At 40.2% G+C, this 21,433-nt stretch overlaps 2 protein-coding genes across 2 annotated transcripts; one reads left to right on the top strand and one right to left on the bottom strand.

The window, feature by feature from the left end:
• Nucleotides 1-9,170: 9,170 nt before the first annotated feature.
• Nucleotides 9,171-15,101, bottom strand: LOC137393886 (uncharacterized). The gene has a single exon (XM_068080599.1). The coding sequence runs from the start codon at nucleotides 15,099-15,101 to the stop codon at nucleotides 9,171-9,173; it is 5,931 nt and encodes a 1,976-aa protein (XP_067936700.1).
• Nucleotides 15,102-20,221: 5,120 nt separating this feature from the next.
• On the top strand, nucleotides 20,222-20,581 carry LOC137393885 (uncharacterized). The gene has a single exon (XM_068080598.1). It carries the CDS (start codon nucleotides 20,222-20,224, stop codon nucleotides 20,579-20,581), a length of 360 nt encoding a protein of 119 aa, XP_067936699.1.
• The last annotated feature ends 852 nt before the right edge of the window (nucleotides 20,582-21,433 follow it).

Here is a 21,433-nt window from a genome sequence, read left to right as displayed (position 1 = left end):
ATGTTTACTATAGTAAGAGGTGCGTCAGAAGCTAACCCAACTATCATAAACAGAAATAAATAAATCACACTATTCGCAACCATGAATTACTATAGTCGAAATGGTTCACATTCTACAGGTTGTTGTCGATGCTCAGCGAAATATCGGCAAAGTTTGACAGCTGCAAACCTTTCTGACGGATTGGCGTTGGTTTGGCAATGCTATTGGTACCCAGTACCAGTGCAGATAATCGATGATGAACGCCAAAAGGACCACGTCGACATAGTGTGAATCACTATACTAAGCCCTTTAAGCGTGAGTATTTTAACCGATGTAGTGACTAATAGTAGGATTAATTCATTGTATCTTAAGTAGCCTGTGTGGTTTATTGGGTAGCTCGCCGGCTCCAAAACTGGAGGTGCTGAGTTCACATCCAGTATTAAGTGCATTTTTCATTGCTAAAACTTTATCGCTATAACTAGACACATGACAGACCAACAGGCAAACAAACACCGAGTTTTATATATATAGTTAATTACTTTTGTCATTCACAAATGCCATCAGTACATCAAATCCTGTCAGAGTTTCTTCTAACGACAATGCTCCAAATCTACAAACCTTGGTTTTACTTTTCTTTGGCGAGACATCAGGAGCGGAATTTTCATCAGAAAATTTTCTCTTTTGAGCAGGAGAATCCTTTTTTCCAGCCAAAACCTTTTTCTTCTTCAGCCTTGATGGCGGCATAATATGAGGAGAATTGAAGCGAGTTTTCTGTAATAATGCAAAAGACAGTTTGCAAATGCTTGTAAAAAGTAATGAAAAATTTATTATCGAAACGATTCAATAAACCTGATTGATTTTAACAGTATGCTAAAACTGCTGTGCTAGGAAATTAAATTGAACATTAAAAATGCGAACCTGAGTGACAGTACTGTGAAATACCGTTGTTACCCACTAATGTAGATAATGACACTTGTTGGACACCTGTATCAGCCAACCAAAAACAGTATCAAAACCTTTATGCCTCAAGAATTTTCACTTCTAGGCATTACTTAAAATCATTTTACTCACACCAAGGTGCATGTCAAATAAAAAACTTTCCCTTTCAGTGACCAAGCCTTATTGTTCATGCTTGCCCACCCAGTTACACAGTTACGCCTTCATCTACTGGTCCAATATAATCATTTTCAATAACCACTGCTTGAATATAACTACCCAGAGGACAGTGCTATAGCTAAAACAGACTGTTGAAACACATTTCTTATTTTTTATGCTACACATTCGTACAAGATTTAAAACGGCTTATAAACAATGGCAGGTCATATAGTTGGCATAGGCTAAGTTTCTTTACCCAGTAAAGTTAAGTAACTACGCTAGCAATTCAAACTAGTCTAAATCTATATATATAAATCTCAGTTTGTCTGTCGTCGTTCGTCTATTATCTGCCCGGTTTTAGTGACTAAAATCTAGGAATGAAAAATGAGATTTGTACCGGATTTGAACCCGCAAAGATTGCAACAGCACATTTGTAGACAAGCAAACCTAACCACATGGTACGCCGTTCTTACCATTCTCATCGCTGTATACCCCTTTTCGCGAATGCACACATTAAATCATTAATTAATACAGGGTGCTCATGAGTTCCGATGCACTATTATAAAATTTTCTACTTAATCCATGAAGCAGAATCTCTTTCGCCCTCGCCATACTCGGGCGAGTTTGTTTTTCGCCATACGATATCAACAAAAATTCCTCTCGAAATTAAAATTTGGCAATTGGTGTACTGATTACGACAAAAATGCCAATATGCTATTCGCCGAAATCCCTCCCACAACGCCTGAGACATAGAGACACGCGATGCTCGCTATTTCAGTTCAGCATGATTCGTCATAAGTTAAAGTAAATACGAATTTGAAAACAGATAAGTGATACAATTTTAGCCTATGACAAAGTTGAAGTTTAGTTCAGTAAAGTACATACTATAACTTAGCTTCAAGTATGTGTTTAGTAAGCTAAATTCATTCAAATTAAATTCAACAATTAGGTTATATGCCTATCTCGAAGGCAAGAACTCCGACGGTACGTACTGCACGTAGTACATTATAACGGTACATGTTTTGCAGACCATAACCACTAATACAAAGTTACTTTAGGTAACTACAGTAACACATTTACATTTAAACACATATAAAGTTGTTTTATTTTTTCTCCTAATTTATTTCAACCACAAAACACTTTTCTCATGATATGAAGCTTGAAAATGGGAATGGTAACTGTTATTACATGTTAAATAAAAATAAATTTACAGTGTAAAGACTCTTTATTACCCGGACAATGCAAGGCATTCACTAGGCGTTACTATAATAAGAGCCAAAATTAGTCCTTCCATATGGACAGTAGGAAAAAGGATTGCACCTCACGTGCCCCTACACTCGGATGCACGGATGTTAAGCCAAGATTACTAGATGGTATTCTGATAGCGTAAGCTCTGAGTAGAATTGTAGCTAGCACAGGAGAAATATTAAAATTTTTTGTTAATAAGATTATTCATGTCAAAACTGCTAAGAATTTATTGTTCTTATTCATAGGGGTGTTGGCAAGGATCAAATGTAAACTGATTTTCATTTAGGACTAGAGATGCTTGAACATGGAATGTTGAAATTTAACTTTTGCAGATATCGTCAATTATTTTGGCTGATTTCCTGTCTGTGAACACCAGCAAAGATGTTTTGTTGCCTACACATTGTTAGCAGCTCTCTGTCTGAAAGCTAAACAAAGCAATTGCGTGATTAAAAATGGCTACGAAGCACTTAGTGAGGAATTTTGTCTGACTTCTAAGATTAAGTCAGAAATGTGACAGAAAAAAAGCATCAAGATAATCGGGTCAATCATCTACCACTGGTATAAATCTAGCAGCTTTTTATAAACATATGCTATTTTAATGTCTTAGATCGAGCCAGCAGATTTTTACAGACTTTTGTAACAAATACTGTAAACAAGAGTTATGTCACCAGTATTATGCATATATTTTAGGTTACAATGTTGACATACAATCATTACCATGGAGCACAATCTGATATATGTATCAATACTCATATAAATACTCCTGTTATACTTACTAGTCTATGCGTTTTACTGAATATTGTGTACACCGAACTGAGAGTTATGTGCACCATGGGATGACAACTCATATTTAGTTATACTACATACATTGCCATTATATTACATTACATCATATCCTTTATTTTACTTTTCTGTTCCACGCAGCGTCAAGCGTTCTATATAATAAAATTGCTGCTGTAAAAGCAAATGTTTATACTGTCCTAATGCGGCATCCAGGCATAAATGGCTGCCAGTGCACATCATAAACAACTCTCAACAGGTTATGGGCCCACGAACAGACTGCACTTGGACGGTAATATAGAAACGTACAGCATATGGGAAACACATTTTATTAACTATCTATACGCTTTGGACATTTCAGTATGTCATGCAAGTGCCAAGTATTATTGGTACTTTGCCAACAAACATTATGCTTATTAGCTAAAGCTTTATACAAGCTAATATATTATAGTACTGTCTCATTATAGCTACTAATAATGCTTGTAGCTTTTTACAAAGCTTTTCTATGACCAAACATATAAATACTTGGGTTTTCTGTTATCAAATCAGTTGTCTCTGGAGTATGCAATAAACCATTTCTCTAATTTAATACTCTATTTAATTGCTTCTGTGCAGAAACATAACAGAAGCTAATTGGCGACAAGGATTTCTCTTTTGAACAGTTACAAAGAGTTTATTCAGATTTTATCATTGATAAAATCGATACAAAGAGTTCTAGTTTATTACAAGAGTAACTGTTCAAAATTGCACCACTACAATGGCAGATGTAGCAGACCTGATCAAGCTAATGCAGAAGCAGCAGGAGGACCAGAGACAGCAGCAAGAGGAGCAGAGAAAGCAGCAAGAAGAGCATAGACAACAGCAGCATGAGGAGTTCAAGCAGCAACAAGAGGAATACAGACGTCAGCAAGATGAAAGAATGGAGGAGAATAAGAAACTGATGGAGCTACTACTACAAAACCTACAACGGAAACAAGAAACAGCTGCAACCACTGTTCCAGCCTTCCCAGGTTTTGACCCAACAGCAGAGCTACTAACAGATTACATAGACAGATTCAACACATTCATTGCAGCAAATTCTATTCATCAAGACAAGATTGCTGGCACTTTTCTCACCAACCAACAGCCTACACTCTACAAGCAGCTTAGTAATATGGCAGCTCAGCTTTCAACACCCAAGCAGATCAACGACCTCAACATGGATGAAATACTGGAATTTCTCAAAGACCAGTATGACCCTAAGCGCTTCATTGTTAGAGAGCGTTACAAGTATTGGAGTGACATGCAGAGGAAACCTGGAGAAACTATTCAAGAGTTAGCTGCCAGAATTCGTCAAGATGCAACTACATGTGCCTTCATAGACATTACAGATCCATTAGATGAGGCTCTCAGAACAAGATTTATCTGCTCTGTAAACAATGAAGCAGTTCTCAAATCTCTCTTCAAGGTCAAGGACAATGAACTCAACTTCAACAAAGCTATACAGGTAGCACAGGAAACAGAAGAAGCAGCTAAAGTTGCCAAAGAGACAGTTTATGGAAACTCGTCTAAAGTCAACAAGGTTGCTCAACAGAAATCAAGATACAAACCAATCCAGAAAAACAACTCTACACCTGACAAGCAGAAGGAAGGAAAGCTATGCTACAGATGTGACCGAACTAACCATACAGCGGATGACTGCAGATTCAAAGCAGCCACCTGCAACTTTTGTTCTAAACAAGGTCACATAGAAAGAGCATGCAAGAAAAAGAAATCATCTGCAGCAGAAAAACCAGTAAAGATGATAGAATGCACATCAACCAAGATGGTGAAACTTGCTGAAAACATCAAACTGGAGGGAGACAACTTCACACTTGAATTGGACACTGGAGCATGTGACAACTTCATCTGTAAATCAATATGGGAGAAGCTAGGAAAGCCAAACCTAAAACCTACTACAGTTAACTACAAATCAGCCTCAGGACATCTCATAGAGACGCTTGGCAGATGTGAGCTAACTGCCCAATTGGATGCACAGAAAGAAGTCAGACTACCATTTGTGATTAGTGCTGTACAAGATCTCAACCTACTAGGAAGAACTGCTATACAGCAACTAGGCATCTCTATCGATGACAAGCTACAACAGAACCTTGTATCAACAATCACAGAGAACCAGCCAGATGGGAGGTTACAAATCAAGTGTAAGGAGATGTGCAAAGAATTTCCAGAAATATTCAAAGACGAGCTAGGATGTCTCAAGAACTTTGAACTAGAGATAAACTTCAAACCTTCAACAAAGCCAGTCTTCTGCCGACCCAGACCAGTTCCTATTGCCGTGACAGAAGAGCTCAACCAAGCATACGAAGCAGGTGTAGCTAAAGGCATATGGGAACCAACTCAATTCAACCGGTATGGAACACCAGTTGTACCTGTACGCAAATCTACAACAGGTCAAGCTGCAGGGAAGATCAGAGTATGTGGAGACTACTCCAAGACTATCAATAATCAGCTAGAAACACATAGGAAACTTATCCCACTACCAGAAGATCTAATCAGAAAACTAGGTAGAGGCTATTGCTACACAAAGATTGATTTAGCAGATGCCTACAATCAAATATTGTTGGCACCAGAAAGTCAACGACGACTAGCACTATCAACACACCGAGGAGTACTACTACAGAAGAGGTTGCCCTTTGGCATAAGCTCAGCACCAGCGTATTTTCAAGAAATCATGGAGCAACTGACACAAGACCTCCCAGGAGTAGCAGTATACCTAGATGATATACTAGTGAGTGGAGCCAATGCAGAGAGCCATCTACAAAACTTACGTCGACTTCTTCAAAGATTAGAAGAAAGAGGGCTCAGATGTAGAAAAGACAAGTGCTGTTTTGCTCAACCGACAGTAGAGTATCTGGGACACAAACTCACTTCAAAGGGAATCACTAAAGGAAAGAAGGCAGATGCAGTACAACAGATGCCAGTCCCAACAGACTTAACTCAGCTAAGATCTTTCTTAGGAGCTACACAATTCTACAGCAAGTTCATACCCAATCTGTCACAACTCACAGGACCATTGCATAAACTGACACGCAAAGGAGAGACCTGGAAGTGGGGCACTGAACAAGAAAAGAGCTTCAACAAACTGAAAGATATGCTATCAACTGATAGTGTCTTAGCACACTTCAACGCAGATCTTGACATTGGAATCTCATGTGATGCTTCAGAAACTGGACTGGGATCTGTACTATTTCATCGTTATCCTGATGGAAGTGAGAGACCAATAGCCAATGTTTCAAAAACACTGACCAGCACACAGAGGAAATATGGACAAATACAAAAAGAAGCTCTCTCAATCATATTTGCTCTAAAGAAGTATCACCAGTACCTGTATGGTCGACGGTTTATCTTGGTAACTGACCACAGACCTCTTCTCACACTTCTAGGACCTACCAAAGGAGTTCCAGCTCTAGCAGCCAACAGACTAGCAAGATGGGCACTGGTACTAAATCAGTATGACTACACCATAGAATACAGATTTACCCAGCATCATCAAAATGCAGATGTCCTCTCAAGACTGCCAGTTGGACCTGATAAAGAGTTTGATGCAAGAGAAGATGAGGATGATGTTGATACAGTATGCACTATTCACACTATTGGACAACAGCTCAACTCTACAGACTACAATGTTCTAGCAAAGGAGACAAAGAAAGACCCAACACTAGCCACAGTAATGCGCTACACAGCAGAAGGATGGCCTGGTAACAAAGAGATGAAGGAGACTCAGCTGTCACTCTTCCACAAGATCTCAGATTCACTTTCTATCACTGAAGGTTGTCTTCTATATGGCACCAGAGTAGTCATTCCTGTCAAGTTACAACAGGAAGTATTAAAGATCCTTCACCTTGGACACTTTGGAATGGAAAGAATGAAGAAGCTAGCTCGAACTGCTGTCTATTGGCCTCGCATTGACTCTGATATAGAGGAGACAAGCCGACAGTGCACTGCCTGTGCGGAACACCAGAAGCTTCCACAGAAGTATCCTATACATCCCTGGATGCTACCTGAGAAGCCAAGGAGTCGTCTTCACTTAGATCATGCAGTGAACTTCATGGGCAGCCAATGGCTAGTGATGATAGATGCCTACTCAAAGTATCCATGCATACACAGGACTTCATCTACTTCTACCAGAGCTACCACAGACATCTTAGAGGAGATATTCGCACACTTTGGATACCCTCACGCCATAGTCACTGACAATGCTACCAGCTTCACCTCAGGAGAGTTTCAGCAGTGGTGTCAAGAGAGAAGCATTGTTCACCTCACTGGAGCACCCTACCATCCAGCTACAAATGGCGCAGCTGAAAGACTAGTACAATCCTTCAAACAAGCCATGAAGAAATCGTCACTCCCACCTAAATCTGCACTACAACAGTTCCTGATGCACTATAGAAGGACACCACTTCCTACAGGATACGCTCCCAGTCAGCTGCTGAATGGAAGACAGATGAGATGCAAGATTGACACCCTATTGCCATCACCCGCACACATAGCACAGTTTCATCAATCCAGAGAAGTCAACCGATCTACAGAAAAGACAGTTAGCAAGATACACAGCTACAATCTTGGAGCACCATGCTATGCCTTGTATCATGGACCTAGACGCAACAGACAACCTAGATGGGTTCCAGCCATTGTTACTAAGATATATGGAACTCGTAGTCTCAATGTCAAAGTGGTACCAAAAGGACCTACTTGGAGAAGACATGTTGAACAACTCAGACCAAGATACTCAACAGAAGAAGATCAAGACCCTGGAGATAAACCTGATATAACAGAGGAGACAAAACTGCAACTACCAGCCCCTACAACTGTAACAGAGCAACCTCCGTCTAGAAGAAGACCACGCAACCCTCGTCTACCTGATGGAGATGAGTATAGCAGAGACAAACCCCGAAGGTCTAAGAGAACCAGAAAGAACCTTTAGCTTAGTGAGGAGGTGTCATGCAAGTGCCAAGTATTATTGGTACTTTGCCAACAAACATTATGCTTATTAGCTAAAGCTTTATACAAGCTAATATATTATAGTACTGTCTCATTATAGCTACTAATAATGCTTGTAGCTTTTTACAAAGCTTTTCTATGACCAAACATATAAATACTTGGGTTTTCTGTTATCAAATCAGTTGTCTCTGGAGTGTGCAATAAACCAAATTTCTCTAATTTAATACTCTGTTTGATTGCTTCTGTGCAGAAACATAACACAGTACACAAAGCTATACTCCCACTACCAACTGGCATAAAAGATGAGGACTTAACCATCAAAAACAGAAGAGCCTTCGCTGAACTTGTCCAAGATTTGGACGACAGATCACTGCAATTAATTTGTAGAGAATTTCTTCTCTAATAGCGACTAGTCCACCACATAAGTGGTAGACAATGAGTATTATTCCACCTCACTACTACTTGCACACGCTTGAAGACGACAAGTCACTGATTTGTAGGATACGTTTATAGCATGTATATATTTGTATTCCTTTAAACCGTGAAATCTGCAATTGTAATAACAATGTTGATAATAGGCAAGGCAAAATTGTAACGCTCTATATAATATCAAATAGAAAAACACAGATTCGCACAATTGCAAATTTAGAACGCATGCACATGCAGGCAAATGACAATAACAACTGCATATAAAACTGATGTATAATAAAAATGTAAAATACCTTGTATGGTCCCATGCATGCTGCTAGTGATGAAATGGAGGTTAGATGCTAATGTTTGTTATAAATGTACGTTTGTTCTGGTAGATGGCTAAAATAAGACTGATTCTAGTTCACACAGAAAACGCAATGGAGTTTTATGTATGAGTAAAAATATGCTTTTAATTGGTTGCACTAGCAAAAAGATCCATTTTGTGGTAATTCAGAGTTTTGTAAGCTATGATGATGACCTGTCTGCCGCCAGTGCAATGTTTATCTAGTAACCACTCAGTTATCCGGTGACCTGAGTAGGCTGGTCAGCAAAACTTTACACTCCCACCTAAATTTAGAATTAAATTTATTTTAGCAAAGGGTGCAGTGTTTTCAATTTTAATTACAAGACATGAAACGTACCAACTTTTGTACGGGTCGTTCCAAAATCGTTCTGTCCTTAGTCGGTTTACCCAATTTATCCAAGTCTGAAGTCCCAAGCAGAACGGAAGCCTTTCTAACTTTGTGATCTACACCTCGGTGAATGGAGATTACTCTACTGGTTCTCCAGTAGTTTCTGTGCTCATTACTGTCAACAATGGTAACTAGATCTCCCACCTTTAGGTCTGGCTGGGAAAACTGCCATTGTGTTCTTTTCTCAATCGTCGTCAGGTATTGTGTGGTCCATGCATACCAGAATTCTTGAGCTAGCTGCTGTGATTTCCTGTACATACTGCGACCGTACACTTCTTCGTTGTCAAAGTCTCCTGGTGGTGGTGCTGTGAAACCAGACTTGGCTGTAAGTAGTCGATTAGCTGTTATGATTGGGTCTGTGTCAGTAGCATTTGTGCCTGACAGTGGTCGGTTATTGATGGATGCCATTATTTCATAGAATGCAGTTCTTAAGGCTTCTGTAGACAGTCTTTGTGAGTACTTTCCAAACATGCTGTTCATGATTGACCTGATACTTCTTATTTGGCGTTCCCAGACACCACCTTGGTGACTGGCTGTCGGGGAGTTCACTTTGTAAGTAATTTTCTTTGCAAGGAGGTACTGTTTTAGTTTGTTGTCCCTCATGGTGAGTAGATCCTTTTCCTGTTGATTTCTTCCTCCTAGAAAGTTTGTTCCTCCATCACAATATATAGTAGCCACAGAACCACGAATGGATTCGAATCGTCTAAGTGCTTGGAGAAAGCTGTCTGCTGAAAGGTCCTCTAGGAGCTCAATGTGTAACGCTCTACTATATAAACATGTAAACACAACGCCCCATCTCTTGATGACTGTTCGACGGTCCTTGACTTCGAAAGGCCCAAATGTGTCTATGCCTATTTGAGTAAAAGGTGGACTTGGTTCACTTCTTTCTTTTGGTAAAGGTGCCATTAGTTGCTGTAGTGGTTTGCTTCGTTGTTTTAAGCATGTTATACAGTTGCGAATTATAGACTTTGCTAGGGTCGGTGCACCAACTATCCAGAAACCAGCTTGTCTGATTGCAGCGACTGTTGAGTTAGAGCCTTGGTGATGGGTCAGTTCATGGTAATGCCTGACTAGTAGTTTTGCCAATAGTGATTTTGCTATAATGATTGGATGGTTCTCTTCATAAGTGAGATGAGTGGTTACTCGACTATTCATTCTTAGAGTGTTTTCCTTGTCCAAGAAAGGAGTTAGACTCGCTATTTTGCTGGATTTGCTGACTTTTGTGCTATTGGAGAGGCTGTTCACTTCTTCAATGTAGCTTTGTGATTGTTCCATGAGAATTATTGCCTTCTCTGCTGATTTTATTTCGTCATTCTCAATTGGTTGCTTTTTGAAGCATTTGTGTCGTAGCATAGCTTTTGCATTAGCTACAGCTCGCACCAATTTGCGCCAGGAGCTAAACTTCTCTATGATTGTCTGTGATGTTGACTTCTCTGTTTGTAGAATGGTAAGTCCAGTTTTCTTTCTCTTGATTTCTGGGCTGTTTTCTATCGCTTCTTCAAAGTTGAGATCGCTTGTTAGCTTGTGACTAATATCTGGCTCGTGTAGAAAGCTCGGACCATTATACCATGTGCTTTTCATAAGTTGACTTACTGAAGCTCCACGTGACACTATGTCTGCAGGGTTTTCTGATCCTGGTACATGGTGCCACTGCTTTGGGTTGCTATGTCGTCTGATCTCGCTGACTCTGTTTGCTGTAAACATTTGAAAGGGTGTGTCATTGTTTTTAATGAAACCTAGAGCTGCTTTTGAGTCGGACCAGAAGAATTCTTGGTCAACGTCCATATCTAGTTCTTCTCCAATGAAGGATTTAAGTCTAGTTGCCTCCACTGATGATTGTAACTCTAGCCTTGGGATTGTAAGTCCCTTTAAAGGCACAACTTTTGATTTGGCAGCAATGAGGGTCACATGAATGTTGCCCTCATTGTTGATGATCCTTGAATATGCACAAGCTCCATATCCATCTAAGCTCGCATCACTAAAGTAGTGTATTTCTGTCCTTTTGACATCACCAAATTCTGTAGGCTTGAGACATCTTGGTATACGGATTTGATTCAGATTGTTGAGGTCATCTTTCCATTGTTTCCATTTGGACTGTAAAGTTGGCGACACTTCATCATCCCATCCTTTACTTTCCTGACAGGCTTGTTGCATCACCATTTTTCCTTGAAGTAGAAAGGGAGCGAGGAAACCTAAGGGGTCATAGATCTGGGAAACTGATGACAAAATTCCTCTCTTGGTAGCAGGCTTGTCGATTGGGTTACTAGTAAATATGAATGCATCTGTTTCGGTACACCATTCCAGACCGAGAGTTCTCTCCGATGGGAGAGTGTCCTTGTAGAGGTGTAATCCTTGTAAATTGGCCGCCTTTTCACTTTCAGGAATAGCTTCTAACACTTCCCTGCTGTTGCTTATAAACTTATGCAGCCTGAGATTGGCTGCTTTACATATGTTAGTGGTGTCTCTGATCAAGTTGATAGCTTCTTCAGGGCTTTTTACACTTCTAATCCCATTATCTACGTAAAAATCTTTTATTATAAAATTAGCTGCGGCTGGATGCTTCTCTGATGCTTCGCTTGCTAATTTTCTCAATGCAAAGGTTGCAACTCCAGGAGAACTTGTTGCGCCGAACAGGTGCACTGTCATTCGGTACTCTTTTATAGTTTCCAGATCACGGTCTACCCATAGAAACCGCAGATAGTCTCTTTCCTCTGTGTTCACTTTAAAATTGAGAAACATCTTCTGTATATCACATGAAAATGCGATTGGCTCTTTTCGAAACCTGAGTAGTATTCCGGGCAGACAGTTTACATGGTCTGGTCCTGAAAGAAGCTCGTCATTTAGACATTTGTCTTGGTATTTGACACTAGCGTCGAAGACTACTCTAAGTTTCTTCTTTTTTGGATGATGCACAGCAAAGTGCGGTAAATACCAGATTTTTCCATCTGGTGGACACTCTGTCGGAACTGGTTCTGCATGACCCCTGCTGAGTATCTCATCCATGAAGGAAAAGTATTCCTCCTTTAAGGCATGGTCCTTTTTGAGCTTACCGATTAGCGAGCCTAGTCTCTTAACTGCTTGTGTTCTATTGTTTGGCATAAATGGGGTCTTTAAAAATGGCAACGGGAGAGTGATTGTGCCATCTTTCAGTGTATCTGAGTTCTCTTCTAGTATTTCTAAAAACTTCTTATCATTCTGTGACATCTTTTTTCTACTGTTCAGATCTTCCAACTCATTGTGTTGTATTGTACAGTAGCTTTGTTGTGGTGTAATTATCTCTGAACTACCACCACAAAGAGTCCATCCTAAAACAGTTTTGACTGCAAAAGGTTCTGTAGGTTCACCGACAATTGATTCATGCGGTGCTAGCAAATGGGAGTTGTCTCTTCCAATTAGCATTTCGACTGAAACGTTCAGCTTAGGTGAGATCAGGTGAGATATGTGACTCAGGTGTTGAATTTGCTTAGCAACTTCTCTGGTTGGTATATGAGCTTCGTTGTAGGGAATCTTCCTTTGTTCAAAACCTGTAACTTTGTATGTAATGTTGTCAGTGGCTGGGCCAATTCCACGTACGTTGAAGTCGTACTGGCTTCTGTAGCTCGTTTCTTCTCCATTTAGCGTCTGTACTGTCACCTTCTCCGGCTGTCTACTTGTCTTTAAATTCAGGGTGTGTACAGCTTCTTTTGATATGTAAGTTGTGTCTGATCCATTGTCCAGCATGGCATACATAGTGGACTGTTTACCATTTTCCGTTGACACACTGACTGGTATGAGCATGTTGAGTAGTTCTGTTTGAGAATCTCTTTTAGTTGCAGCTGTAATGTGTTGTTTGGCTTTTGGCTTATCCGATTTTGACTCTGTTGTAGCTGCTCTTGTAACTGGTGTATTTGCCGCACCTGTTTTTGTTTCTGAAATTTGCTTAGATGCTGACAGCTGAGTTTGCTGCGCCGATGACGCAGTAGATTTGGAGTTTTCCCAATCCTGTTGCGTTTTATGTAGACAGTCAGGATGTTCTCGCTTGCAGAATCTACATTTCCACTTCTTGGTGCAAGAATTGTGTCTATGACCTTCGTGTCCACAGTTGAAACATAGACGATGGTGTTTGAAGAAGGCTACCACTTCTTCATGTGAGACTTTCACCAACAGGTTGCACTGCGCTGTGAAGTGATTGTCCCTATTGCATCTTTTACAATGACGATCCTTCGTGTCTGCGTCCTCAACAGACCTATAAGCTTGAAGGGTTTCTGCTCTCCTTGCAGTGTTTCTTAGTTGTCTTTTAGATTCTTGCTCCTTTTTGCTTGAAGCGGATTGACTTTCGATCCCAAGGATGTTCATCGATTTGGCTTCTTCACAAACAAACTCCTTAAATATGTGGAAAGGTGGATAGTCTTCATACTTTATTTCGTGCTGGCGAACCTTGTACTTCCATTTTGTTTTCATCCACTCTGGAAGCTTCTCTAGAATTTCTTGGTTCTTCTCCTGTTCATCTAAACTATTTAGATGAGGTACGGTTTTTCTTGCGCTTTGGATGTGTGTTAGAAAATCGGCAAACTTCTGTAGACCACTGCCATCTTTTGGCTGTATTTTGGGCCATTCTTTCAGTTTTGCCTTCAGCAGACGAGAGATGTTTGTCCTTTTTCCATAGCGTTCTTTAAGATGTTGTCTTGCGTCTTCGTATGATTCGATGCTGTCACTTAGCAAAAAGCCTTCAATGCATTCTTTTGCTTCACCATCAATGAACTTTTTAAGCATCCTCATTCTTCTTGTTCCAAATACGCCTTCAGTTTCCAAAAAGTCGTCGAAATCGGATTCCCAATCTTTAAACTTGAGCGGGTCTCCTGTGAATGTTGATGGTTCTACAATAGTCCGTTTTGTTCCTTTCATAGAGGCTGCAATCGTATTGGCTAGCTTTTCTATGTCGCTAACTTGAGGCCTGCTTGTAGCATGAGAACCTTGTGTAGAAATGTGTGCTTGGTCTACTATGTGGTTGTCCATGGACATGGCTGGCGAGGGCTTGGGTCTTACTCCAGTTATTGGAAAGTGGTCGGCAGAGCCGTAATTATCAGGCGAAGAAGACCTACTTGTGGGGGTTGATAACTCCGCTATCTCTGCAGCATTTGCCGTAGCTTGTTGTACTTCTATAGGCTGCTGCATATTTTGACGTTGCTCAAGAGGAAGTAAGTTGTTTTGCTGGTTGAGATTCCCATTAGTAGTAACCTGTCGGGTTCTGTCCAAAATACTTCTTCTGACTTCTGCTTGCCTTTTCTGAGCATTTTGGATGTCTGCCAAATTTCTCCTAAGTGTTTCTTCTAATTGTGAAGCCAATTCTTCTTCCGCATTTTCAATGTCATCCATTAACGTATTAACGAGGTCAATGTTACCTTCACGTTCAGTGTTGAAAACTAAGTATATGCTTTCCATTTGCTCATCGAGTTCACCTTCGCACAGGCCTTTTAACTCATCACATAATGTGTCGACTTTTTGCCCGTCCTGTTCCAAGTATTCCAAAAGATCTGCTAGTCCATCAAAATTTTGTCTATCTACATTTGACAGGGCTTGTTCATAATTACCAAGTTTAGAATTTATCAAGACGGAGATCTCGGTTTTTAACTGGTTAACACGATTTTGTTTACCTTTTTCAGTGGGTTTACGGTTGCGTCGTCCTTTTACGGCTACAACTGTGCTGCTAGTGGGCTCAGACTCGGGTTCAAGACTTTCAAACTCAGGGTTTGATTTACTTTGATCTGATTGATTTACTGAATTACTGCTACTATGATTATCAATTTCTGAAACTTGATTTTCCTCACTGTTAGAATGTATAGCAATGCTATGAGTGTCACTAGTGTCCTCACTCATGCCTCAAATGACTGCTTAATTACCATAAAAATTGAACTGGCAGCAATATTTTGTGTCAAAGGTCAGCAATAAAAACTAAAATGTTTACTCTGTGTACTTGTTTCCGATTCGGTCAAAAGAATGTACTAATTGGCTTTTGCTCAATTTCTGTGTGAACTGAATCAGCTTTTACAACCATACATGTAAATTGCATAAGCATTAAATTTATAAGCAGAATTTAAACTACCTTTACAATATAAACGCTTATAAGAACTACTGTAGTAGCATTTAATGTTATAATGCTAAAATGTCCTATGGAAAGACAACTCTATCTGTGCTAATCTAGGATAATGTTCAAAACATTGCTGCTTACATAAACAATAGTCACAAGATACAAAGAACTTAGCTGATGCTGATATGTAGATCTTGCTAATTAGCTTGATCAGAAGGAAGATATCCTATCTCCGTGGTACTGGTTAGATTGTGACTGTCTCTTTTGGGCGAAGAGCTCACGATTTCTATTGACTAGTTATATTGTGACTGTCTCTTTTTGGCGAAGAGCTCACGGGTTGACTGCTTACTGATTATGATGTGACTGTCTCTTACTGGCGAAGAGCTCACGGGTTGACTGCTTACTGATTATGATGTGACTGTCTCTTACTGGCGAAGAGCTCACGAGTTGACTGATTATAGGTTCAGAGATAGTCCTACCTCTGACTGCTGATTGTCTACTGCTGGCTTGTAAGGATCTCCGAGGAGCTTGCATACAAGATTTCACTGTAGAGAATTTCTTCTCTAATAGCGACTAGTCCACCACATAAGTGGTAGACAATGAGTATTATTCCACCTCACTACTACTTGCACACGCTTGAAGACGACAAGTCACTGATTTGTAGGATACGTTTATAGCATGTATATATTTGTATTCCTTTAAACCGTGAAATCTGCAATTGTAATAACAATGTTGATAATAGGCAAGGCAAAATTGTAACGCTCTATATAATATCAAATAGAAAAACACAGATTCGCACAATTGCAAATTTAGAACGCATGCACATGCAGGCAAATGACAATAACAACTGCATATAAAACTGATGTATAATAAAAATGTAAAATACCTTGTATGGTCCCATGCATGCTGCTAGTGATGAAATGGAGGTTAGATGCTAATGTTTGTTATAAATGTACGTTTGTTCTGGTAGATGGCTAAAATAAGACTGATTCTAGTTCACACAGAAAACGCAATGGAGTTTTATGTATGAGTAAAAATATGCTTTTAATTGGTTGCACTAGCAAAAAGATCCATTTTGTGGTAATTCAGAGTTTTGTAAGCTATGATGATGACCTGTCTGCCGCCAGTGCAATGTTTATCTAGTAACCACTCAGTTATCCGGTGACCTGAGTAGGCTGGTCAGTAAAACTTTACTAAATGACGCTTCTAACATTGGACGTTAGGCTTTAGCAGCATTAAAGCACATGAATTACATAATTTTTTTATTGTGTATTTCAATACATCAGAGTCTTGGTTTTCGAATGAGCTATTGTTTGCCATGGTGAGACAGACATTGGTTGGTGTTTATAGGATTTCCCCAGAGCTCTACAGTAAAAAAGTTTACTGGCATAGCCTCGAAAATTGTGACATCACAATTCTCATATTCGTTGTTGTGTGCTCTTACCGCTTATTTATCAACTACGAAAGTGACGATAATGACACTAGTGGCAGGCGAAGGTAGGACAACTCCAGAGAACGAATGAAGATGACAAAAAATCAGTGTCATTAGTTGTCCATGGAAATATTATTTCTATGATAAGTACCTCAGACTCCAAGAACCATACTATATTTTCCCGATGATATTATGCACTAGCTCTTTATTTTTAATGCGATGTTAAGGGTGACGACTGAGACTAATTAATTTCAAGCATTGAGTGATCTCGCGAAAGTGCGATTGACATTTAGTCCTAGGGCCACGCAACCGCAGGTCATAATTTAATCGATGTGATTTCATAACCTTCATCAACGACAGTACATTTATTGAAGCATAATTAATTAACCCAGAACATGTGTTTGTATTGGTCGGGCGTTAGCTCGATCGCGGGCATTGTTGATTATCTAGAATCTTAGTTTATTATTAGCGCTCTCCGGGTTTAACAGCACAGATTGTCACAGAAAAACGCAGCCTCAATGGCAGCGAAAGGGATCGACGACCTAAGGCTAAATGAGAATTATGACGCCACATTTTGAGTACCTGAACCAAGTGTTTTTTTTTGCAGGACGTACTTGTGACACCCCGTTTTTCATAGTTCTGTTATTCTTTGTGTATTGAATATAGGCTCATTCGAAAGCCAAAACTCTGATGTATTGAAATATATAATAAAAGAAATATGTAATTTATGTGCTTTAAGGAAACATTACGTCAGTACAGAGAAGCCCAGAGTAATAACTCTATATGAAGAACTAAAGACAATAGCGATGAAAGAAACTGAAGATGTCACCGCCTACCTAATAAAAGCAGAGAGAGCCGCAACTGGTCCTTGTTCTGCAGGTGAGACAATATCAGAAAATTTAATTATATCTATGCTCTTAAAGGGTTTACCTGCTTCGTTTAATTCGTTCGTAGTAGTACATACTCAAACCGACTCTGTCAAAACACTCGCTGAGTTTAAGGCCGTTTTAACAAACCCCTCAAATACAGAAGCCACCTGCTAACCACAGTAATACTAACAATTACAACAGTCACTCCAACGCAAAAGCAAAACCTAGCAGCAGCAAAGTATGCCTCTCATGTGGAAAACCTGGGCACAACACAAAACGTGCCATCAACGTTCAAAATTACGCTGTAGCTTCTGCTAAAAATCTGGACATGTTGAGAGTATATGCTTCGCTAAGAGAAAGAGCAGTAGCAGTGAAATGCCAACATCCGCCAACAATGTTGCCTCAAAATTTGAAGCAACATACTCATTTGCAATAGACACCACAATTGCTCAAAGTAACGTCAATCAAAAACAATCCGACGACAGCCGTTCTCTTCTAGTGGACTGTGGTGCCACTACACACATTGTAAACAAGGCTGAATGCTTTATTTCATTCGACCCGGACTTTAAAGCCAACAACCATTATATTCAACTTGCCGACGGTACTCAAAGTAATCAAATGGCAACCGCACGAGGAACAGCTGAATTCCATGTATACGACACTGATGGTAATCCTAAACGAATACTGCTCACTAAAGCACTACTCGCCCCGTCATTTCTGATGAGCTTTTTCTCTGTGCGCGCTGCTACCGACACAGGTGCCAGCCTGACATTCTGTAAACAAAAGACACAGCTTATATCAAGAAATACAACATTCACTGTTACACGGAAAGGACAATTGTACTTTTTACCAACATGCAATGTACACACATCAATCAATGTTCGTACACTTGAGCAATGGCGCCGAGCGCTTGGACACATGAATCACAATGATCTCATAAAACTACCGACAGTGACTAAAAACATGACCGTCTGATACACAAAGACAGTAAAGACATGCAACACATGCAAGGAAAACAAACTGAGTCAAAGTCCAAAATCATGTGACGACACACTGCCTTGTGCGACAAAACCGCTAGAACGCGTGAACTCTGATGTATGTGGGCTGATAGAACTCGTTTCACGTGATGGACACAGATGCATAGTGAACTTTTGTGATGACTACTCAGGCATGATTTTTGTATACCCAATTCGATCTAAAGATGAAGTGCCAACCACACTCAAGAGATTCATTGCTGACACAGCTCCAATAGGAAACTTTCTAGAAATACACACAGACAATGGTGGCGACTACACTAGTAATGAATTCGCTAATATCCTACGAAACAATGGTATAAAACACTCGACAACCACTCCATATTCGCCGTTCCAAAATGGACAACCCGAAAGAGCTTGGGGTAGCCTGTTAGATACGGCTAGATGTCTCATAAACGTATCTAAGCTCCCCAAATCATACTGGACATTTGCTATACGTTATGCTCAACACCTACGTACCCGATCGTTCCAGCAGAAGTCAAAATCGACCGCCTACGAACTATTCACAGATAGAAAACCAGATATGAGGAACCTACACGAATTTGGTTCAAACTGCACGTTCTATGTACCGAAACCCACAAACAGAAACTGGATGTTCGAGGACAGCGTGGAAAGTACCTAGGTATCAACCCGATTAACAATGTTCTCAACAATACCACTAACAACGTGATCACTACCCGTAACGTGGACATAACCAACGAACCAGAAGTTGACTCCCTTTCAGATGATGAAAGCACAACTCCTATACAACCACCAGTACAAGGTGCAGTTGATACCATCACTAACGCTGAGCCAACATCAACATCGTCATGACCACAGAGAGCTCGACGCCCTCCATCGTATCTTGACGACTATCAATTACTGACTAACGTCGACTATGCATGTGCTGCATTGCCCACGCTACCCACAACATATGATGAAACAATAAAGCCCAACGACGCCGACAAATGGAAGGCAGCAATGAATTCTAAAATTCGTTCGTTACGTGACAATCACTCCTGGGAAGTAACAGAACTACCACCTCACCAGCACGAGATTAAAGGGAAGTGGGTGTATACATACAAACAAGGAAGTGCTGATGGACAAATTCAGTAAAAGGCCGGATATGTAGCCAAAGGATATTCACAAATACCAGGCCAAGACTTCGACAAAACATACTCGCCGACCACTCGATTCACATCTATTCGTACGATTCTCCAGCTGGCCGCAAACTCCAACTTACATCTACACCAACTTGATGTTAAGGGGCATATTTGAACGCACCGATAGATAAGGAAATATATGTCGAAAAACCACCAGGGTACGTAATGCACCAAAACAACGCATGCCTGACATGCCAACTAAACAAGTCATTGTATGGACTTAAACAAAGTGGTAAGAACTGGCACCAACTATTAACAGAATTCCTAAAATCAAACAGATTCACATCAAATGATAGTGACGCCTGTGTATACAAGAAACACACTGACACAAATGACATATACCTGCTATTTTTGGTTGATGACATCATAGTTGCTAGCAGTGACATGAAACAAGTCAACACTGTAAAGGAAATGCTAAACACTGCTTTCAAGATGGATGACAGAGGCCAACTAAAATGGTTTCTGGGTATTGACTTCCAACGTCAACCTGATGGCAGCTACTGCATGAGCCAAGAACGTTATGTCAATGCCATACTATCGAAATTCAATATGACCGACTGTAACCCAGCTGCAACGCCCGCCGACATGAACACACGCCTTCTGACAGCTAGCGCTGACAAACAAGAGAACAATCAGGACACTCAGTTTCCGTATCGTCAAGCCGTTAGATGTTTCATCTATCTTATGACTGGTACACGACTAGATATCAGCTGGGCCATGTCAAAACTCTGTTTCTCAAAAAACCCAACGCCACACACGTACAAGTCGCCAAACGCTTTCTTCACTACTTGAAGGGAACCAAACACTATACCTTGAAATTCTCAGCTATTCCAAAAGACGAGCTGACCATGTTTACTGACTCTGATTGGGCCGGTGACACTGAAGACCGCCGCTCGACAAGTGGTTACCTCGCAACATTAGGCACAGCACCAATTAGCTGGAATACACGTAAGCAAACGACAGTGGCTCTCATCATGTAAGGCTGAGTTTCTCGCACTGACAGACGCTGTCAAGGAAACACTTTACTTGAGGAACTTTCTTGGAGCACTTGGTCGAACGCTCAATGATAAAACTCCTGTCTACTGTGACAATCAAGGGACTATCGCACTGACCAGCAAGACAGGCAGCCAGTATAATCGCACAAAACATCGACATACAACATCATTTTATTAAAGATCAGCTGACAGTCGAAACAAATATGTTGCAACAGCTAACAATGTAGCCGACGTACTTACAAAACTACTTGACAAGATACGCCACCGCCAGGCTGTACACATGCTAATACTTGAGGGGGCATGTTGACATACAATCATTACCATGTAGCACAATCTGATATATGTATCAATATTCATATCAATACTCCTGTTATACTTGCTAGTCTATGCGTTTTACTGAATATTGTATACACCGAACTGAGAGTTATGTGCACCATGGGATGACAACTCATATTTAGTTATACTACATACATTGCTGTTATATTACATTACGTCATATCCTTTTTTACTCTTCTTCTGTTCTACGCAGCGTCATGCGTTTTATATAATAAAATTGCTGCTGTAAAAGCAAATGTTTATACTGTCCTAGTGCGGCATCCAGGCATAAATGGCTGCCAGTGCGCATCATAAACAACTCCCAACATACAAT

Source organism: Watersipora subatra, chromosome 4 (genome assembly GCF_963576615.1).
Source record: "Watersipora subatra chromosome 4, tzWatSuba1.1, whole genome shotgun sequence".
Taxonomy (NCBI): domain Eukaryota; kingdom Metazoa; phylum Bryozoa; class Gymnolaemata; order Cheilostomatida; family Watersiporidae; genus Watersipora; species Watersipora subatra.
The sequence above is the reverse complement of the archived record's forward strand: the minus strand, read 5'-3'. Positions and strand labels throughout refer to the sequence as shown.